General features: G+C 36.9%; 1 protein-coding gene across 1 annotated transcript; it reads left to right on the top strand.

The window, feature by feature from the left end:
- The first annotated feature begins 22822 nt into the window (after window positions 1-22822).
- On the top strand, window positions 22823-23874 carry LOC149210319 (uncharacterized). Its single transcript, XM_089394402.1, has one exon. The coding sequence runs from the start codon at window positions 22969-22971 to the stop codon at window positions 23404-23406; it is 438 nt and encodes a 145-aa protein (XP_089250528.1). The 5' UTR covers window positions 22823-22968; the 3' UTR covers window positions 23407-23874.
- Window positions 23875-24289: the final 415 nt, after the last annotated feature.

The following is a 24289-nucleotide window of genomic DNA, read 5'->3' on the forward strand; positions in this document are numbered from 1 at the left end:
CAATGCCACAGGGGTCTCCATTGTTTAACTGTTATTTGGAGTTGTATTGAAATTGACTTTCTAAAAAAGGTAACACAGAGCAGTGAATTTCAAGGGATAAGGCAATTTGCAGAGAGAAAACAGGTAAATTGGGGTGAAACAGAGTTAAAATGCTCCTGAGAGAGGTTAAAAGAGCCAATGCTGGGACTGAGTACTGCTTTTACAGTGGAATTTTTCTGGTAATGGCTTTAAGTCGCAAATGCGCAATAAGTTGTGGAAGCTTGGTAAATTTGAACAATGGGAGCCCCTACAGGTGAATTTGGGGCTTAAAGTGGGAGATGGAGGTTCTTCCTGCTTAGGACTTTTTAGCAGTTCTTATGTTTTCCCTTTTCTCTCGTTTAAAACAGTGAACTTGGAAGGACCCGGGTATGCAGAGGGAATTGATAAATACCTGGGGACTGCGTGGCCGATGGTGTTGAAGGTCGATTGAACACACGGCGCCGGCAGCTAGGGAGCAAGCTTTGGAGTTGGCGGACAGGCGATGTAAACGGCATGCAGGAAATACAGTGCACGTTTGGTAAGAAAAATGGGAAAAAAATGATTTTTGTGCGATAATATGGAAAAATTGATATTTGGCGCCTTTTTGATGGATGACATCAGCATGACGTCATTGGTCCGGTCGGGTACGGAGGAATGACGTGTCGACTGGTGATTGGGTTGACATGGACGAGCGACGTGGCGGACAGGTCGGAGAAATGGCGGAAGGTAGGGTGACGTAATGCTGATGCGGAGATGACGTGGGGCGGAAAGGGAGTGCGGTAACAAAGGGCGGTTAGCGGTATTCTCGGACCGCTTAATGTACAGGCCCGGTAATGGTCAGAGGCCGCCCGCTCCAGTAACAAATGGGCACGCGTCCTATGCCCTACGTTACCCTTTGACAGATTTCGGGCGGTAAAGGACGAACGGAGGGGGTGGTCCGAAATTGCTGTGGACCGTCGAATGGGAGGGCCTGAATCCGACGGATGACGGGCCGCGAACATGTCAGCACGATACGGCGAGACCCGGCGGGTATTTTTTTAATATTTTCTGCTTTTTGGTGAAGCGCGCCGAAATATAAACATTGGGAAAACGGCTTAAAGTGGGTTTTCTTCAAAAAATAACATAATGAGCTGGGAGAATACGACATTGCAGTTTATAAGGTGGATAAGGGTTATTAAACCAACCAAATGTAAATTTAATCCCCAATTATAGAATGAGCTAAATTCATGAAAACCTTTGATTCTGTAACGTTTGCCGAACTTTAAATATATGGCTATAATGCCCAAGGGGGGGGTATTTACATATTTTTTGGTTTTCTCACAATAATGCTATAATAGTAGGGGAAGAGGAGCACTTAGGGAGTTAGATAATAGAGTTAGAAGTCAATGTGAATTGGGGATGTGAAAAATTGAAAGTGAGGAATGGTTTTACACCATAAATGTGGCTTCTTTTCGGAGAAGAAGGTCAAAACTTGTCATGAATTTTTCCAAGGAGAAATACAAGAAGGACTATTTAGGGAGGTCCTAAAGTCCTCAAGGGGATGTTAGAAAGAGAGTCTCTGGGGAAAACAGGGGAAGTTAGACATGCTTCCATATTTTGTCATCAAAATGCTGCATAGACACCTCTACAAATGCTAATATGTGCCTTCTTGATCAAGGCCAAAACTGAATAGAATCAGGCTTCTGCAACTTCTGGCTACCTACCCAGCTTAGTACCTAGCATTTTTTGTTACTTCAGGGAGGGTGCACTTAGACTTGCAAACCCTCATATGCTCTTTTCTTTTTGCTGCCCTCCTATCTAAATCTACCCTTATATCTTCCAAGGGCCCAGATTAAGCTGATATGCTCCTTCCTTTCTCTATCCAGCTACTCATCTGTCAAGCTTGAACTGTTTGAACAGGTAATCATTCTCTAGTCTAGAACAGGCAATTTAAAACATGGCATGGCCCAGTTTGAACTGTTGAGCCATCCATCAAGATAGCAGTGGCATTTGGGTTGGCCATTTTCCTGGTCTTTCTTTGGGGTTCATTTCCATTATTTTTTCTGACCAATTCATTTTCTTGCCTTTTGATTATTCTTTTAAGGCATACCCTCTTTACATGTTTTAATTGTTTGCTTCTTTCACAAAAAATGGAACCTTTGTATCATCAAAGATGAACATTTTTGGAACTCCTATTGTCAATCATGAAAAATGAAACCCTATTGGTATAGGAGGCTAACATTGTCCAACTTACAAGAACCTCTACCACTTCCAAAGCTTGAATATTCCCAAGTCGTAAGGATTAACCAATGCAGAATTAAATATGTGCTTGAAAATATGGGTGTATGCTTGTATTTGTTTTTAACTGATTATGCCTTAAATTCTGTTGTTGTGCTGTAAGTTGATGTGCTCAAACTGATATACAAATATACATAACAGTAAATAAAGCAGCAGAGGCAATGCAACAATAAAGCAAACACATGAATGACAATATTAATTTGGATTTCACCCACAACTCTTGGTCTACATCTCCGTGAGCTCTAGCTAATTCAACTAGGCTCTCTGGGATTATGGTATAAGTCCTTTTTACAAGCTCTTGGCTCAACTCCTGTTGTTTTTACATAGAAACAGTGGGTTCAGACACCATGTTATCCCCTAGCTCTTGGCTCTGGTTCTTGGCTCTTGGTTCTGCTCTTTGGATCTGACTCTGGCTCTGGCTCGGGCTCTTCGGCTCTGGCTTCTTTCTGCCTTCTATCAGTTTACAGCCTTCTTGGATTTTCACTTGGCTTCCAAGTGACTCCCTTGGCTACTCTTTTGCCTCTGTGCTACCTATTTTGCCTTAGCTTCCAACTTTGGCTTCACCTTCAACAGAAAACCCTCAATAATCCACAACAACAACCAACAATAAAAAAAAATCCCCTTGTTCTCTGTCATTCTGTGGCTTTTAAGCCAAATCAGCGTTGTTGATTCATTTCCCCTCTCGAGCTCTCTGCCTTCTAGCCACAATCCGCTCAAATCCCTTCTTTGAGCATTAGCAATCATTGTTAAACGCCCTCAGGGATGAATGCCACCTATACTGTAATGGAAGGGGACTATCGACGCTTAAAATCCTTAGAAACAGTAGTTCCTTGTTTACACAGAGAACGTTGTAAAACACGGGAAAATCCGCAAAAAACACTGTTCCGGACTTCAAATTTTCATAACCGCGTCCTAAACTCCGATCGGGCCACTCATAATCACTATCGCAAGTCGCCCATGCCTTGGTCCAAGGTTTCCCATTGTATATAAAAATTTCATTAAAACAGTGAAAATATCGCAAAAATGGCTTATGACGGATCTGAAATATTATTCGTTTTCATTCCAAAACCCCTTCGGGTCCGGATTTCATCGCATCGCGCTTCCCCTTTGTATTTCGTTTAATAGTGAAATATACGAAAATACATTAAAAAATGTCTTTTGGTGGATTTCAAAACATATGAAACCCGGTTCATATTGCCATCAGGTCCGGCCAATCGCATATATATATATATATATATATATATATATATATATATATATATATATATATAGATATATATATATATATATATATATATATATATATAGATCCCTACTCCTCTATAATGCGTCGATGCGATATTGTGATGCGACAAGTTGCAATTGCAAATCGCACAAGCCTGAGGTCTTTCCCATATGATAGGGTCTATGCCAGCGCCGATTGTGATCCACTGATATCGACAATCGCGGTTCACATCGGCATGGTCCTAGCGCATGTTATGCCACCGATTTCCCTCGCCGATGTGACATGCCGATCGGATCTGGACCGTTTGATCGGCCAGATCCGACGGCTCCTGTTCACTATTGGTTTAAGCCTCCGATAGGCCTTACTTCATTGTTTTCTTCAGGTTTTTGGGTTCCAATAGTGTTATCCTTCAAGTCTAAAACTTCTCCTTTTGCACTAGTTTTGAATATTTATGAGGATTTTGAAGACTTAGAGGGTTTTTAGGATCCCTTTTTAAGGGATTTTGCTCCTTTTTCCAAGGGATATAGGCAGCTTCATTTTATGGTAACTTCTACATCCTAAGTCAGTTTTGGCCCATTCAAATTGCAGTAGATTCAGAATGAGACGATCTCTGCAATGGGGCTAGTTCCAGGAACTTCCTTGGACTTTCATTTTCCTCAGTGAGGAACACTTAGACTTAGGAGTCTATCCAAACTTCGTTTTGGATCATGCCTTCCCACTAAAAGAACTTTTGGTCTCCAAAAGACTGATACACTGATCTGAGCAGTAAATGAGAGTGACTCACCCTCTTCTTTCAGCCTCCCTACACTTTCCTTTGCATAGTGCCTCTGAACCAAAGTTTCTGACCACTTCCCTTCTTGGATGGGCTGGTCCTCTTAGGAAGAACTGTCTTCCTCCTTGCCTTCCTGTAGAACTTCTACCACAAATGGTCATAGAAGGTGGTTTGAACTTCTTGCCTTGATCATTGATCCAAGTTGGCTCAAACAAATGTGAAGCACATCTGCTCCACAAAACTTTCATTTGTATCTGTTAGACAACAGAAATACAGACAACAACTGGATGGCCTAAACTCATGCTTCACCAAAAGAAACAGATTTCACAAGTTGTGAACACCTCCATGTCTTACACCTGCATACAAATGATGGACTAGATAATAAGCCCACAAAACATGCCTTTAAACAAATTACGCTTTAAGTCAAGCATGTAGAAAAAGACCATTAGAACTCTTTTTCAAAAAATGAAACTCTTCATCATTATCTCCATTTGGAGACCAAGTTAACTTATCCCAAGTCAACATTGCATCACATGCATGTCAAATCAATCAAGCCTGCAAGTTAATTACACATACATGTTCAAATACAAGGAAAACATCAACATCCATGCGTTCATGCATCTCATGCTCATGCATGCATTTCATCCTTCAACTTTCACTTACGCACACTGTACTTTCAAAGCTGATATGAAATATAATGTAGATGCATCAATAGACATGCAATCTCAATCGAATAAGAACTCTAACCATTCCTTACCAATCCCTTTCGAAGGTACTACCTCTGTCTGCACATCAGCATCATCGTGTGAATCATTCTGAGACACATCATTCATGGAATCTTCACTTCCATTTCTACCATCTTCTCTTTCCACTTTCTTCAACTTTTGTGGAAGCATCACTGGATTCAAGGTCCAACATTTTGCAGCAAGATTTCCTTGCTTATGGCAGTAAGTCCACTGCATGTGCATCCTCTTGACAGCATGATTTTTGTTGTCCAATGGACCTTTGGCTTCTTTCTTATTTTCCTTCTTCTTCTTCCTATATGTGGCCATTCTCTTCCAACATCTAGAAACATTATGGTTATCCAAACCACAAAAGGAACATGCAATTATTTTCCCATACATATGTGGAAATTTATCATTCTTTGCACAATCAAAAGGAAAATGTTTGGAACCAGATTTATACCTTTCTCTTTCACCTTTATTGCCTTCATGAGGAGGTGAAGCAAATGAAGAAGTGGCTTCCTTTGGAACACCATCAATCTCTTCAAGGTTGTTGGAGTCTACCCAACTCTCTGGTTCAAGTGTGTGCTTCTGAATACCTGCATCCTACAAATGATGTTTCAAGCTATTGCATTCCTCCTTAATACAATCTTCACACTCTGCAATGTAACCCCTTCTTGGAGCTGTTTCAATGGCCTTCATGGCAGCTTTGGAACTTTCTCCATGAGCTTGCCCATAGCCAAGACCCAAATACTTAGACCTTTCCTCAATCATTATTGGCTCAACGATACCTTGTGCATGTCCAGGGAAAATTTTAAGAACCCCCCCCTAAATTTATAAATATAATAAATGGGCGAATCTCCATGGTATATAGGAAAAATGGAAGGCGATTTTATCAATAATATAATATGTATATATAATTTTTTGGCGAATCTCTCACCAGGGATGGCGAATATTTTACTCACTTATAAAATCTTTTAATATCTTGGTGCACTAAATAATAAAACTTTGTAAAGTCCTAGTGAATCATAGCATAGGCTACATGCTGGTTTAATTCCCCCATTTAAATAGGCTACATTCCAGGTGAATACCATGGGTCAATACCATGTGCCATTTTGGTGAATACCATGGGTCAATACCATGTGCCATTTTTATTTTTATTAATTCTAATATTAGGGTTAATAATGGTTTTTTGCATGGTATTAATAACAATCTAGTCCATGGTATTTGTCCCATGGTATTTTGGCCATAGGTTTCACCTAAATATAACCCATTTTTTGAGTGTTCGTAAATATGAGGTGACTTATGGAGTAAATATAAAAAAATGTTTTATTTGTTTACCATACCTCTCGTTTATTTATATTTTTATTAATTTACCATACCTCTTTTACAAATATGGTATTTGGCCCATAGGATTCACTTAAATAAAACCTCTTTCTTGAGCCTTCATAAATACAACGAGGGTTATGGACTAAATATAAAAAGAGGTTTTATTTATTTACGATACGTTTATTTATATTTTTATTTATTTACCATACCTTTTGAGTAAGTATAAAAAGACGTTTTATTTATTTACCATACCTCCACTTTACTTATATTTTTATTTGTTTACACCCTTACATGTATATAAGGTGACTTATGGAGTAAATACAAAAAATGTTTTATTTATTTACCATACCTCTCATTTATTTATATTTTTATTAATTTACCATACCTCTTTTATAAATATGGTATTTGGCCCATAAGATTCACTTAAATAAAACCTATTCTTGAAAATGGGCGAATGGATTCACTTAAATAAAACCTATTCTTGAAAATGGGCGAATGGAAGGTTGTAAGTCCTAATTTCAAGGGCTAAATATACCTTTTTTACCCTCTCCCTTAAAATAAGGTGGGCTATTTGAGGTGATTTGTAAAAATGTACTATGATACAAAATATTCGCCCACTAAAAATTTAAAACCCCTTAATTTCGCCAAAGGGCGAACATTCGCCCCTAAAATTATCCTTGTGCATGTCTACCCAAACCTTTTCCTTCATAGCCCATCTTGGACATTAGCTTGGAACCTATGCCTCTAGTATTTTTTCAAAAGAACCAATATAAGCATCCTTAGAGGAATTTGAAGACAAACTGGAATGGTTTGCCTCTTCTTCAAGCTGATACTTGACTAAGGCTTCTTGGGCAACAAAGAGTTGTGTCTCCAACTCATGCATCCTTTTCAGGTTCCTATTTGCAATATGAAGTTGCCTTTCCATTTCCTGCAATTTGTCAAAAAGAAACTACTTCTCTTCCTCCACGGAATTCAACTGTTCTCTAAGTATGTTGCTCTTCCTTCCATCCTCATACATTTCTCTAACCGTATTCATCATGATGAACAAGTCTTGCTTCATGTCTTCATCAAAGCCTTTTGTGAAGAAAGGAGAATTTGAGGCCTCACTTGAAGAAGTTGTTATTATGCCAATGAACAAAGAACTTAAAACAAGATTAATAAAGAGCTTACTCAAGCAATCCTTTTGCAACAAACCTCTTGTGCTTCAAGGCCTACTTTGAGGTCCTTTGGGATAGAAGAATGCCTTCAGCCCTTCTCCTTTATGTCCTTCCTAGACTGAGCTATCAATAGCTTTCCCTTCACCTCTGCAAACTCAGAAAATAGTCAGTCTACAAACAAGCATACAATCAATCCTTGACTACGTAAACATCTTTCAAACAAGCAATCTCTGATCTGTCAATAAAGCATTCTGATATAACCTTCTTAAAGGTGTGGTTAATCAATCTTAAGCTTTGATACCACCTGATCTGAAAATGGGGCTCTTATGCTTCTTGTCCAACTTACAAGAACCTCTACCACTTCCAAAGCTTGAATATTCCCAAGTCGTAAGGATTAACCAATGCAGAATTAAATATGTGCTTGAAAATATGGATGTATGCTTGTATTTGTTTTTAACTGATTATGCCTTAAATTCTGTTGTTGTGTTGTAAGTTGATGTGCTCAAACTGATATACAAATATACATAACAGTAAATAAAGCAGCAGAGGCAATGCAACAATAAAGCAGACACATGAATGACAATATTAATTTGGATTTCGCCCACAACTCTTGGGCTACATCTCCATGAGCTCTAGCTAATTCAACTAGGCTCTCTGGGATTATGGTATAAGTCCTTTTTACAAGCTCATGGCTCAACTCCTGTTGTTTTTACATAGAAACGGTGGGTTCAGACACCATGTTATCCCATGGCTCTTGAAGCTCTGGCTCTTGGCTCTGGCTCTTGGCTCAGGCTCTTGGCTCTTGGTTCTGGCTCTTTGTCTCTGACTCTGGCTCTAGCTCGGGCTCTTCGGCTCTGGCTTCTTTCTGCCTTCTATCAGTTTACAGCCTTCTTGGCTTTTCACTTGGGTTCCAAGTGACTCCCTTGGCTGCTCTTTTGCCTCTACGCTGCCTCTTTTGCCTTAGCTTCCTACTTTGGCTTCACCTTCAACAGCAAACCCTCAATAATCCACAACAGCAACCAACAATAAAAAAAATCCCTTTGTTCTCTGTCGTTCTGTGGCTTTTAAGCCAAATCGGCGCTATTGATTCATTTCCCCTCTCAGGCTCTCTGTCTTCCAGCCACAATTCGCTCAAATCCCTTCTATGAGCGTTAGAAATCATTTCTAAACGCCCTTATGGATGAATGCCACATATACTGTAACAGAAGGGGACTATCGGCGCTTGAAATCCTTAGAAACAGTCATTCCCTGCTTACATAGAGAACGTTGTAAAACACGGGGAAATCAGTAGAAAACACTGTTCCGGACTTCAAATTTTCATAACCACATCCTAAACTCCCATTGGGTCCACCCATAATCGCTATCGCAAGTCGCCCATGCCTTGTTCCAAGTTTTCCCTTTGTATTTAAAATTTATTAAAACAGTGCAAATATCAAAAAAATGGCTTATGATGGATTTGAAATATTATTCATTTTCATTCAAACCCCTTCGGGTCTGGATTTCATCGCATCGCGCTTCCCCTTTGTATTTCGTTTAATAGCGAAATATACGAAAATACATTAAAAAAATGCCTTTCGGCGGATTTCAAAATATATTAAACCCGGTTCATATTGTCGTCGGGTCCGGCCAATCGCATTGCATATATATATATATATATATATATATAACATATCCCTGCTCCTCTATAATGCGCCGATGCGATATTGTGATGCGACAAGTTGCAATTGCAAATCGCACAAGCCTGAGGTCTTTCCCATATGATAGGGTCTATGCCAGCGCCGATTGTGATCCACCGATATCAGTGATCGCAGTTTGCATCGGCCTGGTCCCATCGCATGTTATGCCTCTGATTTCCATTGCCGATGTGACATGCCGATCAGATCTGGACCGTTTGATCGGCCAGATCCGACGGCTCCTGTTCACTATTGGTTTAAGCCTCTGATAGGCCTTACTTCATTGTTTTCTTCAGGTTTTTGGGTTCTGATAGTGTTATCATTCAAGTCTAAAACTTCTCCTTTTGCACTAGTTTTGAATATTTATGAGGATTTTGAAGTTTTAGAGGGTTTTTAGGATCCCTTTTTAAGGGATTTTGCTCCTCTTTCCAAGTGATATAGGCAGCTTCATTTTATGGTAACTTCTGCATCCTAAGTCAGTTTTGGCCCATTCAAATTGCAGTAGATTCAGAATGAGACAATCTCTGCAATGGGGCTAGTTCCATGAACTTCCTTGGACTTTCATTTTCCTCAGTGAGGAACACTTAGACTTAGGAGTCTATCCAAACTCTGTTTTGGATCATCGAACAAGCTATAAATCTATCATTTAAAATGAAAAGAAAACTGACAAAATTTATTTGCTAAAAATTGAGAGTGATGACTAGAACAATGCCATAGTATAAAACATTGACATGAAAGGTGGTTTTCCTAAGCATGTTAACTTGAAGGAGAGTCCACCCATATTAATGGAAGATGGCCAGTATCATCTTCAAATGTAGTGAAAGAAAGGTCTGATAGAGACATTTTTGTTCAACTTCTCAACTTTATCCATCATCTAAATAGTGCACACAAGTATTTCCTGGTGAGAGTATGCATTGAATCATAAGAGCCTTACCCATAAGAGTTTTAATGTGCTAGTATAGATTGAAAACCTGCATGTAGGAAGATTAATTAGAATAGTTTGAGGTGCCAATCTTTGGAATCTAGTTCCTTGTTTCTCTTTCAACAAGATGATCTAGAATAAATCTTCAATTATAGTGAACCTCTTGCTTGGCATCAGAAATAATTCATTTTATGACCTTTGAAATTCCTCAATAAAACGAACCATATATCGACAAGCAACAACGTGAGCTCTTATATGAGAGGTTGAAGGTTGAAGGGCTTCAAATCTTGTTGAAGGGGGGCCTCTACCCCTCCTACCTCCTCTACAACCATAGGAGACCCTTCGACGAGCCATACTAGGATTAGGAAGAGGGTAGGGGGTACAAAGAATGAGGTAATAAGGAGGAAGCCTAAACCAATATCTTGAGAAGGAAAACCAAATAGGGAGAGGATAAAACACATCATAGGGGAGAACCCATATATGAAAAAAGGAACAAGGTTGGACTTTCCAGACACTCAAACTACTTGATAAACAACCACTTAAATTAAAGTGTAGAAGAGGCCTAAATTGTTGAAAAATAAGCAAACAAAAAGGCTAAGCTTGAAATTTAAGTGTATAAGTAAAAACCTTAAAAGGAAAAGTCTAGGAGATAGAGAATTTATCACCACATGAAAGCTGGACATTATCTAAAGTCCGGACCTTGAACCAGTGAAGGGGAGTCATCGTGTCTACATTTTGAAACTGATTGTTAGAATTAAACCAGAGAATAAAGGCATTGCTTCCTGGAGCTTCAAATTGAGTTGCTCATCCAATGCATTATGGTATGTAAAACACAACAATGAGGAAACCCCAGCCAAATCACCAACAAAGAAAAGGGGATAAACACTCAGAAGACAACAAAGAGGGATGCATCACTTGAATAACTAGCAAGAGGCCCATGCCCTTGCCTACCATTTCCACTTTGGTTCAAGATTTCCTATAATTCTTGCAAATTTTCACCTTAATTCTAATTAACGAAGACTCAAAGGCAGATTGAAACTCTGGGTGTACTTCCAATGCCTCCCACCCATTAACTTGCATGATGTACCAGAACTCCCACGAGTGCACCTCATACACATCCATTCTAACCAACTCATGTAGACTACCATTCGGGGGTTATCCCACACCCCCCTCTTAACTCCTTCACCCGCATTTCAATGTTTTGGCATGGATCCCACACTTGGGCACCCTTTGTGCAGTTGAAATCTCCTAACATATGGACCATAACCAAAATTACTTTAGTCCAATTTTTATCCAACATGTCAATTTTAAAGTTAAGCCCCTCATTAGCTAGTTTATCTATGATTTCATTTCCATTCGTTCTAACATGCATGAGAATGGGAGCTACTATGCATTCCAAAAGTTTTGCATCTCTTGCTAGGATGGCTTCAAGTATCTAGTTGCTCGAGAATTTGGAAGGGAAAGAGCCACATTGAATCTTTCATTATAGTTTTTGAGTCCCATTCTATTATTAATTTATGATAGTTTCCCCTATTAGCAATGATTAGACCTTGTTCTAGTGCAAATTTTTTTGTTGTATTGTTTCTATCTGTGCTAAGATCTCCTACACAAATATGAAAAAATTGACATTGGTTGTCCTTGATGGCTCCTCTAATACGAGCCAGTTTAGGGTTACTTTGGAGGAAACATTGAAATTTAACTTTAAAAGACCTTCCAGCGGAGGATACCATAGGGTAGGAATTGTTGATTTGGAGTGAGAAAATGAGACCTGTGAAATAGAGGTGGCTTCTTGTGGATCCAATAATGAAAGTATATGATTTTCCCATTGATCACATCCGTACTCTTGATTGGTCTAAAGAGACAAGAAGGAGTGTTTCTATGATTTTATTAAAGATGGAATGCCAGAGATAGTCCAAGGTAGAGGATTGATTTTTGAAAAATATTTGGTTTTTTTCCTTCCAAGTGTCCCATAAAATGAACCCTGGGAAAAGTTTCCAAAGTCTATTTAAAATGAGATAGGTAAAAGGGGTAGATCCCCATTTCTCAATTATTGTCAGCATGTTATCTCTACTTTGATCTATTTGCTGAAATATAAAGTCCATCTCTACTTTGATCTATTTGCTGAAATATAAAGTCCATGTGGCCACATATTTCTAATGAGAACCTACAACTATTTAATAAGTGCTCAAGATTTTCTGGATTGGCAAAACAGAGGTGGCAAATTGAAATTCTTTGAAAGCCTCTTTTTTGGAGCTTATCCCAAGTTAATGTTTTATTTAATATGAGAAGCCAAAATAATAATGTGACTTGGGCCATAGTTTCAACCTCCAAAGCTTCCTCCACCTATTTTCTCCAATTTGTCCCATAGCTCTCAAGAGAATGCTATAAGCTTCCTTAAGATTGAAAGATCCAAAAGCATTATAACCCCATTGAAGTATATCAATTCCAGATTGAGTTTTAATCTTCTTGTTTTCCAATTATTTTGGCATTGAATCATGGGCTTCTCAAGTGATATTAACTAGCCACTCAAAGCAATGCTCCTAGATCTTCCATTGGCTCGACTCCTGGGACTGGGTCCATATTAAACTATAATGACTTTCCCCTAGGAGATGAGTTGGGTTTTATGATTTGCAAGTCCCCTTTTTGACCTACCTTGGGCCACTTATGCTAAGGATCCTCCTAAAAATGGACCAATTTTCCTTCTCTAACATCGCAAATATGGTTTTGAATGAGATCCATGTTTCCCCATGCTAAATTTCGTATGTGAGATCTCATGATATCTCCGTTCATCGAAATTTAATCGAAAAGAAACCCTAATCAAATCATAAGCCTCGGATGACTAAAAGCGCCTGCTTCCAACCAGGGAAACATTCTTAGTTTTATTGGAGCTATACTTTGTTTTCTTTATCCCCATATATATATATATAGATAACATTCCAAAATTAACATAATTTTGATCTCTTAAGAGGTAAGAAAGATCAGTATTGTAATAGACATTTTTAAAGCTGAAATTTAAATTAGGTATAGGCACGACACTTTAGGAGAAAATATATAATGTTTAAAATGTTTTTTCAAAAGAAATTACATTGAAAATTTTGGTCATCGCATTTCGAACCAACAAATGTGGTTCATTTTCGATAATGAAAATGACATAATATTATTATTATTTATATATTATAAATAAGAAAAATTATATATTTATTTTATTTACATTTTTTTTAAATAATTTACAAAACCTTAATTAAAATTAGCCTATAATTTTTTTATTAATAAAATAAAATTATAATTTTTTAAAATAATATCTTCAAATAGAAATAAATAAATCTGTCTTTTTTTCTCAACTTCCTAAATGGTTATTTTCATAAATAAGCCATTGTGTGGCCGTGACTACCAATAATTCGCATACCACCGGGTGTCACTATTAATAATTCCCATACCACCCCATAAATTCTTACCCCCCGTGTGTAAACCTTTCTATCCATTAGTGTTGACTTACGAAAACTTGAGTGGATTTTTTGTTTTTAAGATTCTTGTAGGTCATCAAAATTGAAATTTTGTTTCTATCTATCACAATAAATAATAATAAAAAAATTAAATAACTATACAAAATATTGAAATAATTTAAATTTATAAAAATATTTACAATTAAAAAAATTAGATCCCTCTCCACACATGTTTAACGATTAACTCATTCATCTTGTGCTCATCAACTGACCCTGACTCTCATATATATGGTGAGAACTCCTCAATTATGTTATGAAATTCTTCATGTGTGGGTAGACATCTCATATTGAAGAAAGCCACATATCTCCTTCTGCAGGTCACAAAAGCCCAAATCCAACGAGAAGAGCAATAAACACGTGTAGGAATTAATATTATGGTTATTATTTACAATTAGTAGTTAATATTTCAAATTTGATTAAATTTTTTATTAAACTTTTAATTAATAAATTTTCGAATTTATTTTAAGAAAAGATTGAAAGCAAAAAAAATCTTTAAAATTGAAATCTTGATTATGTTATAGTGTATACTAATTTCCATCTAATAGTAATAGCCAAGTTAGGGTTTATTTCTATCTCTATATAATATTAAGTCTTCACTATTGAATTTGGTGTATTATTCCATTTTGGTTGGCTTACATTGATTAAAAGACTTTTAGTGGATAAATCATATATCATTGTTAAACATTTGCTTTAAAAATTCAAAACAATGGAGAATCTATTAAATCGTGGATAAAGGTCCACTCTTGATTTGATCAAATATGGAGGACTATGCATCAATGATGTATTATTCCATTTTGGTTAGCCTACATGTAGTTTTTGTTACACTAAACTTGTATTAAATTGTATGCAAGATCAGTTTGGGAGTTGTGTTAGTTAACCATATTTCATAGCTTCTTCTTTTTTAGTTCTGTAAAGGAATATATGGTCATATACCTATAGTAGATATAAGTAATTGGATTAAGATTTGGTATGAAGTTATATTGCTTTAATAAACTAAGGAGTTGGGAGTATGGTTTGTTCTCATATTTACCTAAGATTAATTTAAAAGAGACATTTTTGGCTAGAATGGTAAGTGCCTTTGCTACTAAGGATGCTTTCCCCTTTGCTATGTCATAAGTTATTGGGATATTTGATGTTATGAAACCAGCTCACAAAAAGATAGAAAAGATAGATCAACACCTTATAAACTAGCCTCTTCGAGGGGACAACCTCCTTTACATTACACAAATGAACAATTCTTGGATAATACAAATGAAAAAACCTCCTTTCTACACAATATAACCAAAGCCGACCTAACAAGAATAATATAAGGGTACAAAAATAACAATAGTAGGCTTCTATTGGGCACAATAATAACAATATGGGGACAAAAGGGGCACAACAATAACAATAAGGGATACAATGACAATAGTAACGGGAGAATCACTAGTATTATAGGGACCTAACATGCCCCTCTCATTCAAAAGAGTGTTGTCCTCAACGCTTGAGTAGTTTTGGATGCTTTTGTATAAAATTCTCATCCTCCCATGTGGAATCTTCAACGGGTAAGTTCTTCCACTTGATGAGATACACTGAAATTGATCGATTTTGTAGTTGTTAATTTCTTGTTTCTTTGGCTACTTCAGGTTCCAATATGATTTTTTCCTTCCTCATCAAGTTCTGGCAATATTGTCTGAACCGGGAGCTTGTGACCTATAACATTTTTTAAACATGACACATGGAAAAATGGGTGCACTTGGAAAGCTGTAGGAAGCTCCAATTTGTATGCCATAGTACCTATCTTTTGCAACACCTTATACGGACCATAATAATTTGGTGATAATTTATTATCCTTCTTAGCTTGCTTGAGGGACATTTTTTTATATGGTTGTAGCCGTAGGAATACCCAATCACCTACATCAAAACTTCTTCGTTGCGATGTTGATCTACCTGCTTTCATTCTATTTTACGCCAAGGTGAGGTTATCCTTTAAGAGTTGGAGAACTTGTTGTTGATGCTCGATGTGATCTTCCACTGCTTGAACCTTAGAATTTTCTCTTAAATATGAAGTGATGGATGGTGGATGATATCCATAAAGTGCCATAAATTGGGTCGTTTTTGTTGCAGTATGGAAGGAAGTGTTATACCACCATTCAGCCAAAAGCAACCATTTGACCCTTTGTGTTTCTTTATCATATACAAAGCAACGAAGATATCTTTCCAAACATTTGTTTACTATCTCAGTTTGCCCATCAGATTGAGGATGATAAGATGAGCTATGAGATAACTGAGTACCAAGAAAAGAAAATAATTCTGTCCAAAAAATTCCAGTGACAATGGGATCTTTGTCGCTTACAATAAAATTTGGGTTTCCATGTAGCTTTTGAATTGTTTTCATAAATGTAGTAGAAATTGTACTTGCTTTAAATGGATGAGATAATGCACAAAAGTGTGCATACTTGGTAAGTCTGTCAACTACCACCACCATAACACTCTTTGCTTCGGACTTGGGTAAACCTGTGATAAAATCCGTTGAAACCTCCTCCCAACATTGGCTTGGAATGGATAAAGGTTGTAATAGACCTGGGGTCTTAATTGTTTCAACTTTATTTTGTTGGCAAACCAAACATTCCGCCACAAACTTTTGAATATCCGATTTAAGGCCATCCCAAAAAAATCCTTCTTAACCCTATAGTAAGTTTTTAGAAATCGTGAGTGCCCTCCTAAGGGACAGGTGTGCAATTCCCTAAGAATCTTTTGTTTGAGACGTTGGGAATTCTTACATGGGTATTACCGATCTTTGTACCATAACGAATCATTTTTCCAGCTAAATGTATCAGATGTACTGGGTTCTTGTTGTAGTTTTTGAATGAGTTCCCACACTTCTTCGTCATTCTTCCATTCATCCCTTGCTTTGTTTATCCAATCTAGTTGGATAATAGAAATGGCACAAAGAAATGATTCCACATCCTCATCCTTTCTTGAGAGTGCATCTGCCACAACATTTTGCTTCCCTTTTTTGTAGATGATTTCAAATTCATAACCCAACATCTTTGTGACCCATTTTTGCTGCTCTTCTAAAGATAATCTTTGTTCTAAAAAGTATTTAAGACTATCATGATCTGTTTTTACCTTGAAGTGTCTTCCCATTAGGTAGGGTCACCATTTCTTAAGTGCATGTAGTATTGCCAACATTTCCTTCTCATAAATAGCTTTGTGTAAATACTTTCCTTTGATTGGATGACTTTCAAAAGCAATGGGTCTTTCTTCTTTCATTAAAACAACACCAATTCCATTTCCCGAGGCATCACATTCCACAATAAAGGTTTTTGTGAAGTCCGGTGTAGCTAAGACCGGTGCTTGACACATTTCCTCTTTAAGATGTTCAAAGGCCTTCGTTGCTTCTGGAGTCCATGAAAATGCATCTTTCTTCAATAATGTTGTTAAAGGTGTTGCTATTCTTCCATAGTTCTTAACAAATTTGTGATAATACCTTGTCAACCCGAGAAATCCTCGTAGATGCTTTATGGATGTGGGGATTTTCCATTCCTTAATGGTTTTAATTTTTCTATGATCTAACTTAACACCTTCATGAGATACAATATGACCCAGATATTCCACCTCTTGTACTCCAAAAAAACATTTGGAGCTTTTTGCATATAATTGTTTCTCCTCCAATAGTTTGAGCACCATGTCAACATGTTGAACATGATCCTTCCAAGACTTGTTGTACATTAGTATATCATCAAAAAATACTAACACAAATTTTCTAAGGAAGGGTTTGAAAATGGAATTCATCAAACCTTGAAATGTATAAGGTGCATTGGTAAGGCCAAAAGGCATGACCAAAAATTCATAATGACCCTCATGAGTTCTAAATGTTGTTTTTGGAATGTCTTCAATCTTCATTCTGATTTGATGATATCCTGAACGAAGATCCAACTTGGTGAAGTAAAATGATCCATGTAATTCATCAATAACAGGAATGGGAAATTTATCTTTAATAGTGAGCTTGTTGAGCTCCCTACAATTTGAGCACATGCGCCATGATCCATCCTTCTTGTGAACCAATACTATTGGAGCAGAGAAAGAACTTTGACTAGGTTGAATTATACTAGCCTCTAACATTTCTGCAACCATACGTTCAATTTCACTCTTTTGGGCATAGGGATATCTGTAAGGCTTGATGTTTGGAGGAACACTTCCTGGAATCAAATGAATGGCATGATCATGATCACGAATACGTGGGAGGCCTTTTGGAGTCTCAAATACCTTGGAATGTTTGTCCAAGACCTTTTGGAGATATGAAGAAATAGATGATTTCGATGTGGGAACCTCTAGTGAACATAATTGTGCAATTATGCCTCGTTGTTCTTTCTTTAGAAGCTTTGTCATTCTATTAGAGCTGATTATCTTTTCCGGTTTACCTGCGATACCCTTAATTCAACTTCCTTTCCATCTGAAGAATTTCATGAAAATTTCTTGAAAATTAAAAGCTATTGTACCCAAGGATTGTATCCATTGGACTCCTAGTACAACATCAACACCACCCATTGGAATGTTTGGGCTATTCAATACATAGTCTCCCATGGATAGCTTGATATTATGGCACTTTCCTGAGCAATTTATGGTTCCTCCACTTGCAACCATCACTTGACACTCTGGTGTTGGATATAGGAAGCAATTCAATTCCTTGGTTGTATTACAATGAATAAAATTATAGGTACTGCCTGAATCAATCAACACTATTACCTTTTTCTTCTTGATATGCCCTTCTATCTTGATCGTTTGAGGAGTGGTAATTCTAGCCAATGCATTACAAGACATGATCGGATTCATTTCTTCTTTCTCTAGGGTTTGTTCTTGGTGTATATCCTCTTCTTTTGACGTTTCTTGTTCCTTTTCTTCCTCCTCTTCACAATCTCTGTAAAATAATTTCTTCTCAACACACTTATGACCTTTAGTGTATTTGCTATCACAACTGTAACAAAGCCCTTTTGCTCTTTTTTCTTCCATTTGTTGTGGTGTCAACCTTGTAGGTTGTGGATGGCTAGGGGCAACAACACTTCCATATTTCTGATTGTGAGTGGCAGGCTTCTTTGTTGCCATAATTTTGCTTTCCATTTTTCTTGCCAACCTGAATGCCTTCTCCAATGAATCAGGTTCCCAAAGGCGAACCTCATGTTGGATGTTATCCTTTCAGGTCCCTATGAACACATCAATCCTATGCTCCTTTGGAATATATTTTACCCTTATATTCAATTTTTGGAAGTCTTCAATGTGCTCCATCATTTAACCCTTTTGTTTGAGATTTATCATTTGGCTAAAAAAAGTGTTGCTTTTTGTATCCTCATAATGTGTTATCATTTCATCCATAAGAATAGCCCAAGTGAAAATTTGTTTACAAGAGAAAATCCATCGATACCGTACAAACTGATATGGTTCCAAATATAAAGTTGCAATGTGTACCTTTTGTGTGTTTTGGACATTATGGAGATCGAAAAATTGCTCCATCTGTAGTATCCATGTTACAGGATCCTTGCCATCAAACTTTCTCATATCGATCTTTGGAACATGGTGGTTCTTCAATCTAACTTTAGAGTCTATGAAATCATGATTAACATTTATTTTGTTCTCATCATGAGTTTTCTTTACTACCCTTTCACCATTAGTAAGCATTTCTTGTAGAAACTTTGTCAAATCTATCTTCAAATCTTCCATCTTAGCTTCCACGCCTTTCTTTAAATCATCCATCTTAGCTTCTACTTCATCCATCTTAGCTTCCACTTCATTTATCTTAGCTTCTACACCTTTCTTTAAACCATCCATCTTAGCTTCCACATCATACATCTTAGCTTCTACATCTTTCTTTAAACCATCCATCTTAGCTTCTATTACTTTTTGTGCGAGTGAAATTTGTTGCACTTGGTCTCGTAATTTTGATATATCATGTTGCATTTCTTCCTCCTCTTCATGAGTCATGTTAGAGCTTTCAGGTTGCTTACTAGGTGTTTCCATTTTCTTTCTTCATGGCATCAATTACTGATAATAATGCTTCACTATGCCCTTCGAATTCCTTCAAACAAATTTTTCAAACCAAACTTTTGCAAAAATTTAAAAAAACTACACACCTTTTTTCACTTTGTAGGATCTCGATATTAACTCTTTTGTATCTCTGTAATTTTGGATCTCCAAGGTCTGAAATTGCTTCCTGCGGTAACCCTATGAGTACTCTTTCTAGCCCCACAAGTCGGATGGATTCTCCAATGAAGAGTTATGCCAAATCTCCCATGATGACCTCAGATTATACACAAGTTCGGTAGAGCGATCTTGTATAAAGTGACACGTGTCACTGTTTTGACCTTAAGAGCTGAAACTGATACACAAAAAGCTACATTCCGTCCTCTTTCTGTAACTTCTTACGAAATTTCAATATGGTGCTCGGAAAAAAAGTTAGGACAATTTTCTCTAGGTCACCTATTTGATATATAATTCGAGATCCTGTAAAAACCCTAACTTTCTTGGATCATATCTCCAAACATATAGTGGGACAAGCTCTAAAATTCGGACCTGCGGTTTAGAAAGATTTCGGCTCAAATGGTTTTTTTTTTTTGCTTCTGAAATGTCGCAGAACAAACGTTATAGCGAAAATTCCACGATGACCTGTTTGAAGCAGTGAAACCTTAGAATCCAACCTCTAATACCAAATGTTATGAAACCAGCTCACAAAAACATAGAAAAGATAGATCAATGCCTTAGAAACCAGCCTCTTCGAGAGGGAAACCTCCTTTACATTACACAAATGAACAATTTTTGGATGATACAAATGACAAAACCTCCTTTCTATATAGAGGAGTCTAAGGGGTCACAATATAACCAAAGCCGACCTAACAATAATAATATAATGGCACAAAAATAACAATAGTGGGCTTCTATGGGGTACAATAATCACAATATGGGGACAATAGGGGTAGTACAATAACAATAAGGGATACAATGACAATAGTAATGAGGGAATCACTAGTATTATTGGGACCTAACATTTGACTTGCAAGCTCTCCAAGAGAGAGTTTGGAGATCACTTTTATCGCTTCTTTTAGATGAAATTTAAATTTTATATTTAAAAATAAATTTAATTAAGTTATTTTCATCCATAAAGATTTTCACATTGTTAAATTGTTGATATAGGTTTTACTATAATCATGAATTAATTGGTTTATAATTATGGCGAATTAATTCTTTTAAAACTAATATTGAGAACAAGGAAATTTTAACATCTTATTTGTCATTGTATGTGAATCCATTTTAAAGATGAGTGACTTGCACCTCTCTTGTCTCTATAATTATAAACTAATTGCTTTATAACCAACATATAAATTAAATGGTTGGCAAATTACAATAAACATCAATTCATGATAAACATCAAAACACTTATTTTATGATACATCTTACATTTAAAAAAAAATATTTAGATTTGAACCCAATATATGAAAAGAAAACAAAAATTCTTAATTATTAAAATACCTCTATCTATCATCATAGCTCATAATATAATTTTCTATAATCAATAATATGATTTTAAAATGATTAAAAATTTTAGATGAAAATTTGACATTTTTAATGGATCCAGACAATCAAAAATTCAATCAAAAATTGTACTTTGCGGAAATATAAACAGATTGCAGGGATTAAAGAAGGTTTAATTATATTATAACAAAATATTCCAGCGATTACATTATTTATTTCGGAATTTGAACATCATTATCGGAGTTAATGGGGCACATGCTACATGACAGTGGAGGTAAGAATAGCTGGAACTCCGGAACTTCCAAGCAATATCCATTGGTGAATCAAAACTATCCGCGTTCCCATCCGACCTCCATGCACAGATTTCACGAATCCTTCTCGAATATCGAATTCAGTGCCTCTGACTTTACTACCAGACGATTAATTGCAACTGCAGAGAAGGCTGGCGCCAAAAAAAAATCTTTGACTAGGGTTATTGACATTTTCAGACACGTCATTCGCCTTTGTTCTAGCATTAAGTTGCTTCATTCAATGCCGCTCGGTACTGGACTTCCAATTCCCCGTTGATTAAGGAGGCCACGTTTTTGTTCATGGGATTTTGGGATGATTTTGATCAAATTTAGTGGAATTTGTTAAGAAATTAGGGTTAAAGTTTCAGGATTTTGGGTGTGTTGTTAATTTTTAATGGTGTTAAATCTTTTTACACTATAAAGTTAGATTGGGATTTTGAGATGATTTTGATAAAATTTAGTGGAATTTGTTAAGAAATGGGGGTTAAAGTTTCAAGATTTTGGGTTAAAGTTTCAGGATTTTGGGTGTGTTGTCAGTTTTTAATGGCGCTGAATCTTTTTACACCATAAAGTTAGATTGAGATTTTGGGATGATTTTGATAAAATTTAATGGAATTTGTTAAGATGGAGGTTAAAGTTTCAGGATTTTGGGTGTCTTATCAGTTTTTAATAGTGTTGAATCTTTTTACACCACAAAGTTATTAGTGAGATTTTCTGAAGAAAAACAATGATAGATTTAGGCCAAACTGTCAAAGTAGGAAAATGGGCATCTCCACTTAACCAAATCTGAAGGCAGTGGCCTTGACCACTGAGTTACAATTTCGTTTGGACAACAAATTTCTTGCCAGAATATTGAGAGACAATTTTAAAAATTTCTTGTTTGAATAGTTTTTTGATAGTGAAAATGGATTTAGCACTATCAAGAAACTACACCCAAAAGTGTGAAACTTAATAATTGTAACTTAATTTCCAAAAATTTCAGAAAAATTAAATAAAATCGGTGTGGTCTAAGGACCCGATGAATTGCTACAAAATCTTGAAATTTGACAACAGTGATTAAGATTTACAAAAATTCATGCCTAATTATAACAAAATATCACTAAAATTTCCATTATTTTCAATGCAAAAAAGCAATCTGATTAAACTAGGACAATAAAATCTTAAAAAAAATTCCCTGAATTTCCAAAAGAAATTGTGGCCTCTTTAGATAAAACTGAATGACAAAATCAAAAATAAAAAGGGGTGCCTACGATATTGAACCCTACCATGGTTTAGGGTTTGAAAGCGACCGTAAAGAAGAATTTACACCTCTAGTCCGTGGGATCTTCCGTAATAAAAAATATGTACTGGATGGGTTTTATCTATTTAAGAGATTTGCTGGTTTATTCATGGCATGATGTACAGCCTTTGTTTCTCACAGAGCTGACAGTAATAAAAAATACGTACTGGATGGCTTCAGTTTTATCTATTTAAGAGATTTGCTGGTGTGGTTCATGGCATAATGTGCAGCCTGTGTTTCTCACAGAGGTTTAGCATTATCTGTAGTGTTTGTTCGATTCGGAGATTTGGAGAGAATGGGTAGGGCTGGTCTCTTTCGGTTGTGTGTTGTCTGGATTTTGATCACGGCGGAGATTTTGCTTACTGTAAGCGGGAGAACGAATCCGGGTCATGTTGGAGCAAAGAATGTTAACCCTGCACCCGGCCTGGGTGGTGGGCATGGCGGAGATGGTGGCGGCGGCGCTCTCGGTGGTGGAGTCCCCGGAGTAGGGACGGGTAATGGGTGGGGCGGCGTGTTTGGAGGGGTGCCGTTCGCGGGGATTATTGGGGGCGGCGCAGGAATTTATAGGCCTTACGTCGTGTGTTCGGACCCGGGGCCCTGTTACAATAAGCGGTTGACCTGCCCTGAAAGTTGTTTCAGGTCGGCGGGGGGATGGGGACCTAATGGCGGCGGTGGCGGCGGTGGCGGAGGATGCACCCTGGACTGCAATCGCGAGTGCCGCGCTTACTGCTAGAAGTAGTACTCCATCTGTGTTTTTGTCTGCTTACTGTAACGCGCTTACTGCTAGAAAAAGAATGTCATCCATGTTTTTTTGCTTATATGCTGTAAGCTAGTGCTTATATATACTGTACAGTTTAATCTGATGGGGAGGTTGGCTGAGTTTTTTCTGGCTCTGTGACGCTTTAAGTCTGCTATGTGCCAAGTGGCCTTGAACTCTACCAAGCGTTTATGCATACGTGGCATATAAATGTAGTAATGGATTGTTTTTATAGATATGTGTTGTTCCGTAGTATAAAGAGGAGTGTGGAGGTGCCAATATAGTGGAGAGGTAAACAACTTTGTGTAACCGTAGTTCTGTGTGTTTCATTATGCGTGGTAAACGTAGATCAGAGTGGTTCATAGCTGGTAATAAATGCTTATATAGTTTGTCTGGCAATCGTTTTTATTAAAATATGAAAAGTACGATCATCTTTTGTTGTTTTTTCTTTTTTCAGTTTTTGGAAGGTTCTATTTTTAAATTTTTTTTTTGGAAACATTCAAAAATAAAAAATATTTTTTATTTTTATTCTTAAAGTAATTATTATTTTTATTTTTAAATAATTATGGTTATTTAGATGGTTGGATGGAATGGTTATTTTTTTCACTATGGAGTTGTTCAAGTGTTTGTTACTAACATAATGTTATAATGCTTTGTAAATATTGTTGGAATGGCTTAGTGCTCGTGAATATTGTTGTATTAGCTTCCGGTGTTGTGCACTCTTAAGTGAGTATGTCTGTGAGCTGACTTGGTATTACAGATCTTAGTTTGAGTCTGACTCAAGTGAGTATGTCTGTGAGCTGACTTGGTATCACTGATGTTAGTTTGAGTCTGACTCTCTTGGCGGAAAAGAAGACTG

This window comes from Pinus tabuliformis, chromosome 1_2, assembly GCF_031772625.1.
Source record: "Pinus tabuliformis cultivar Carrire ecotype Pingquan chromosome 1_2, CPIR1, whole genome shotgun sequence".
Lineage (NCBI taxonomy): Eukaryota > Viridiplantae > Streptophyta > Pinopsida > Pinales > Pinaceae > Pinus > Pinus tabuliformis.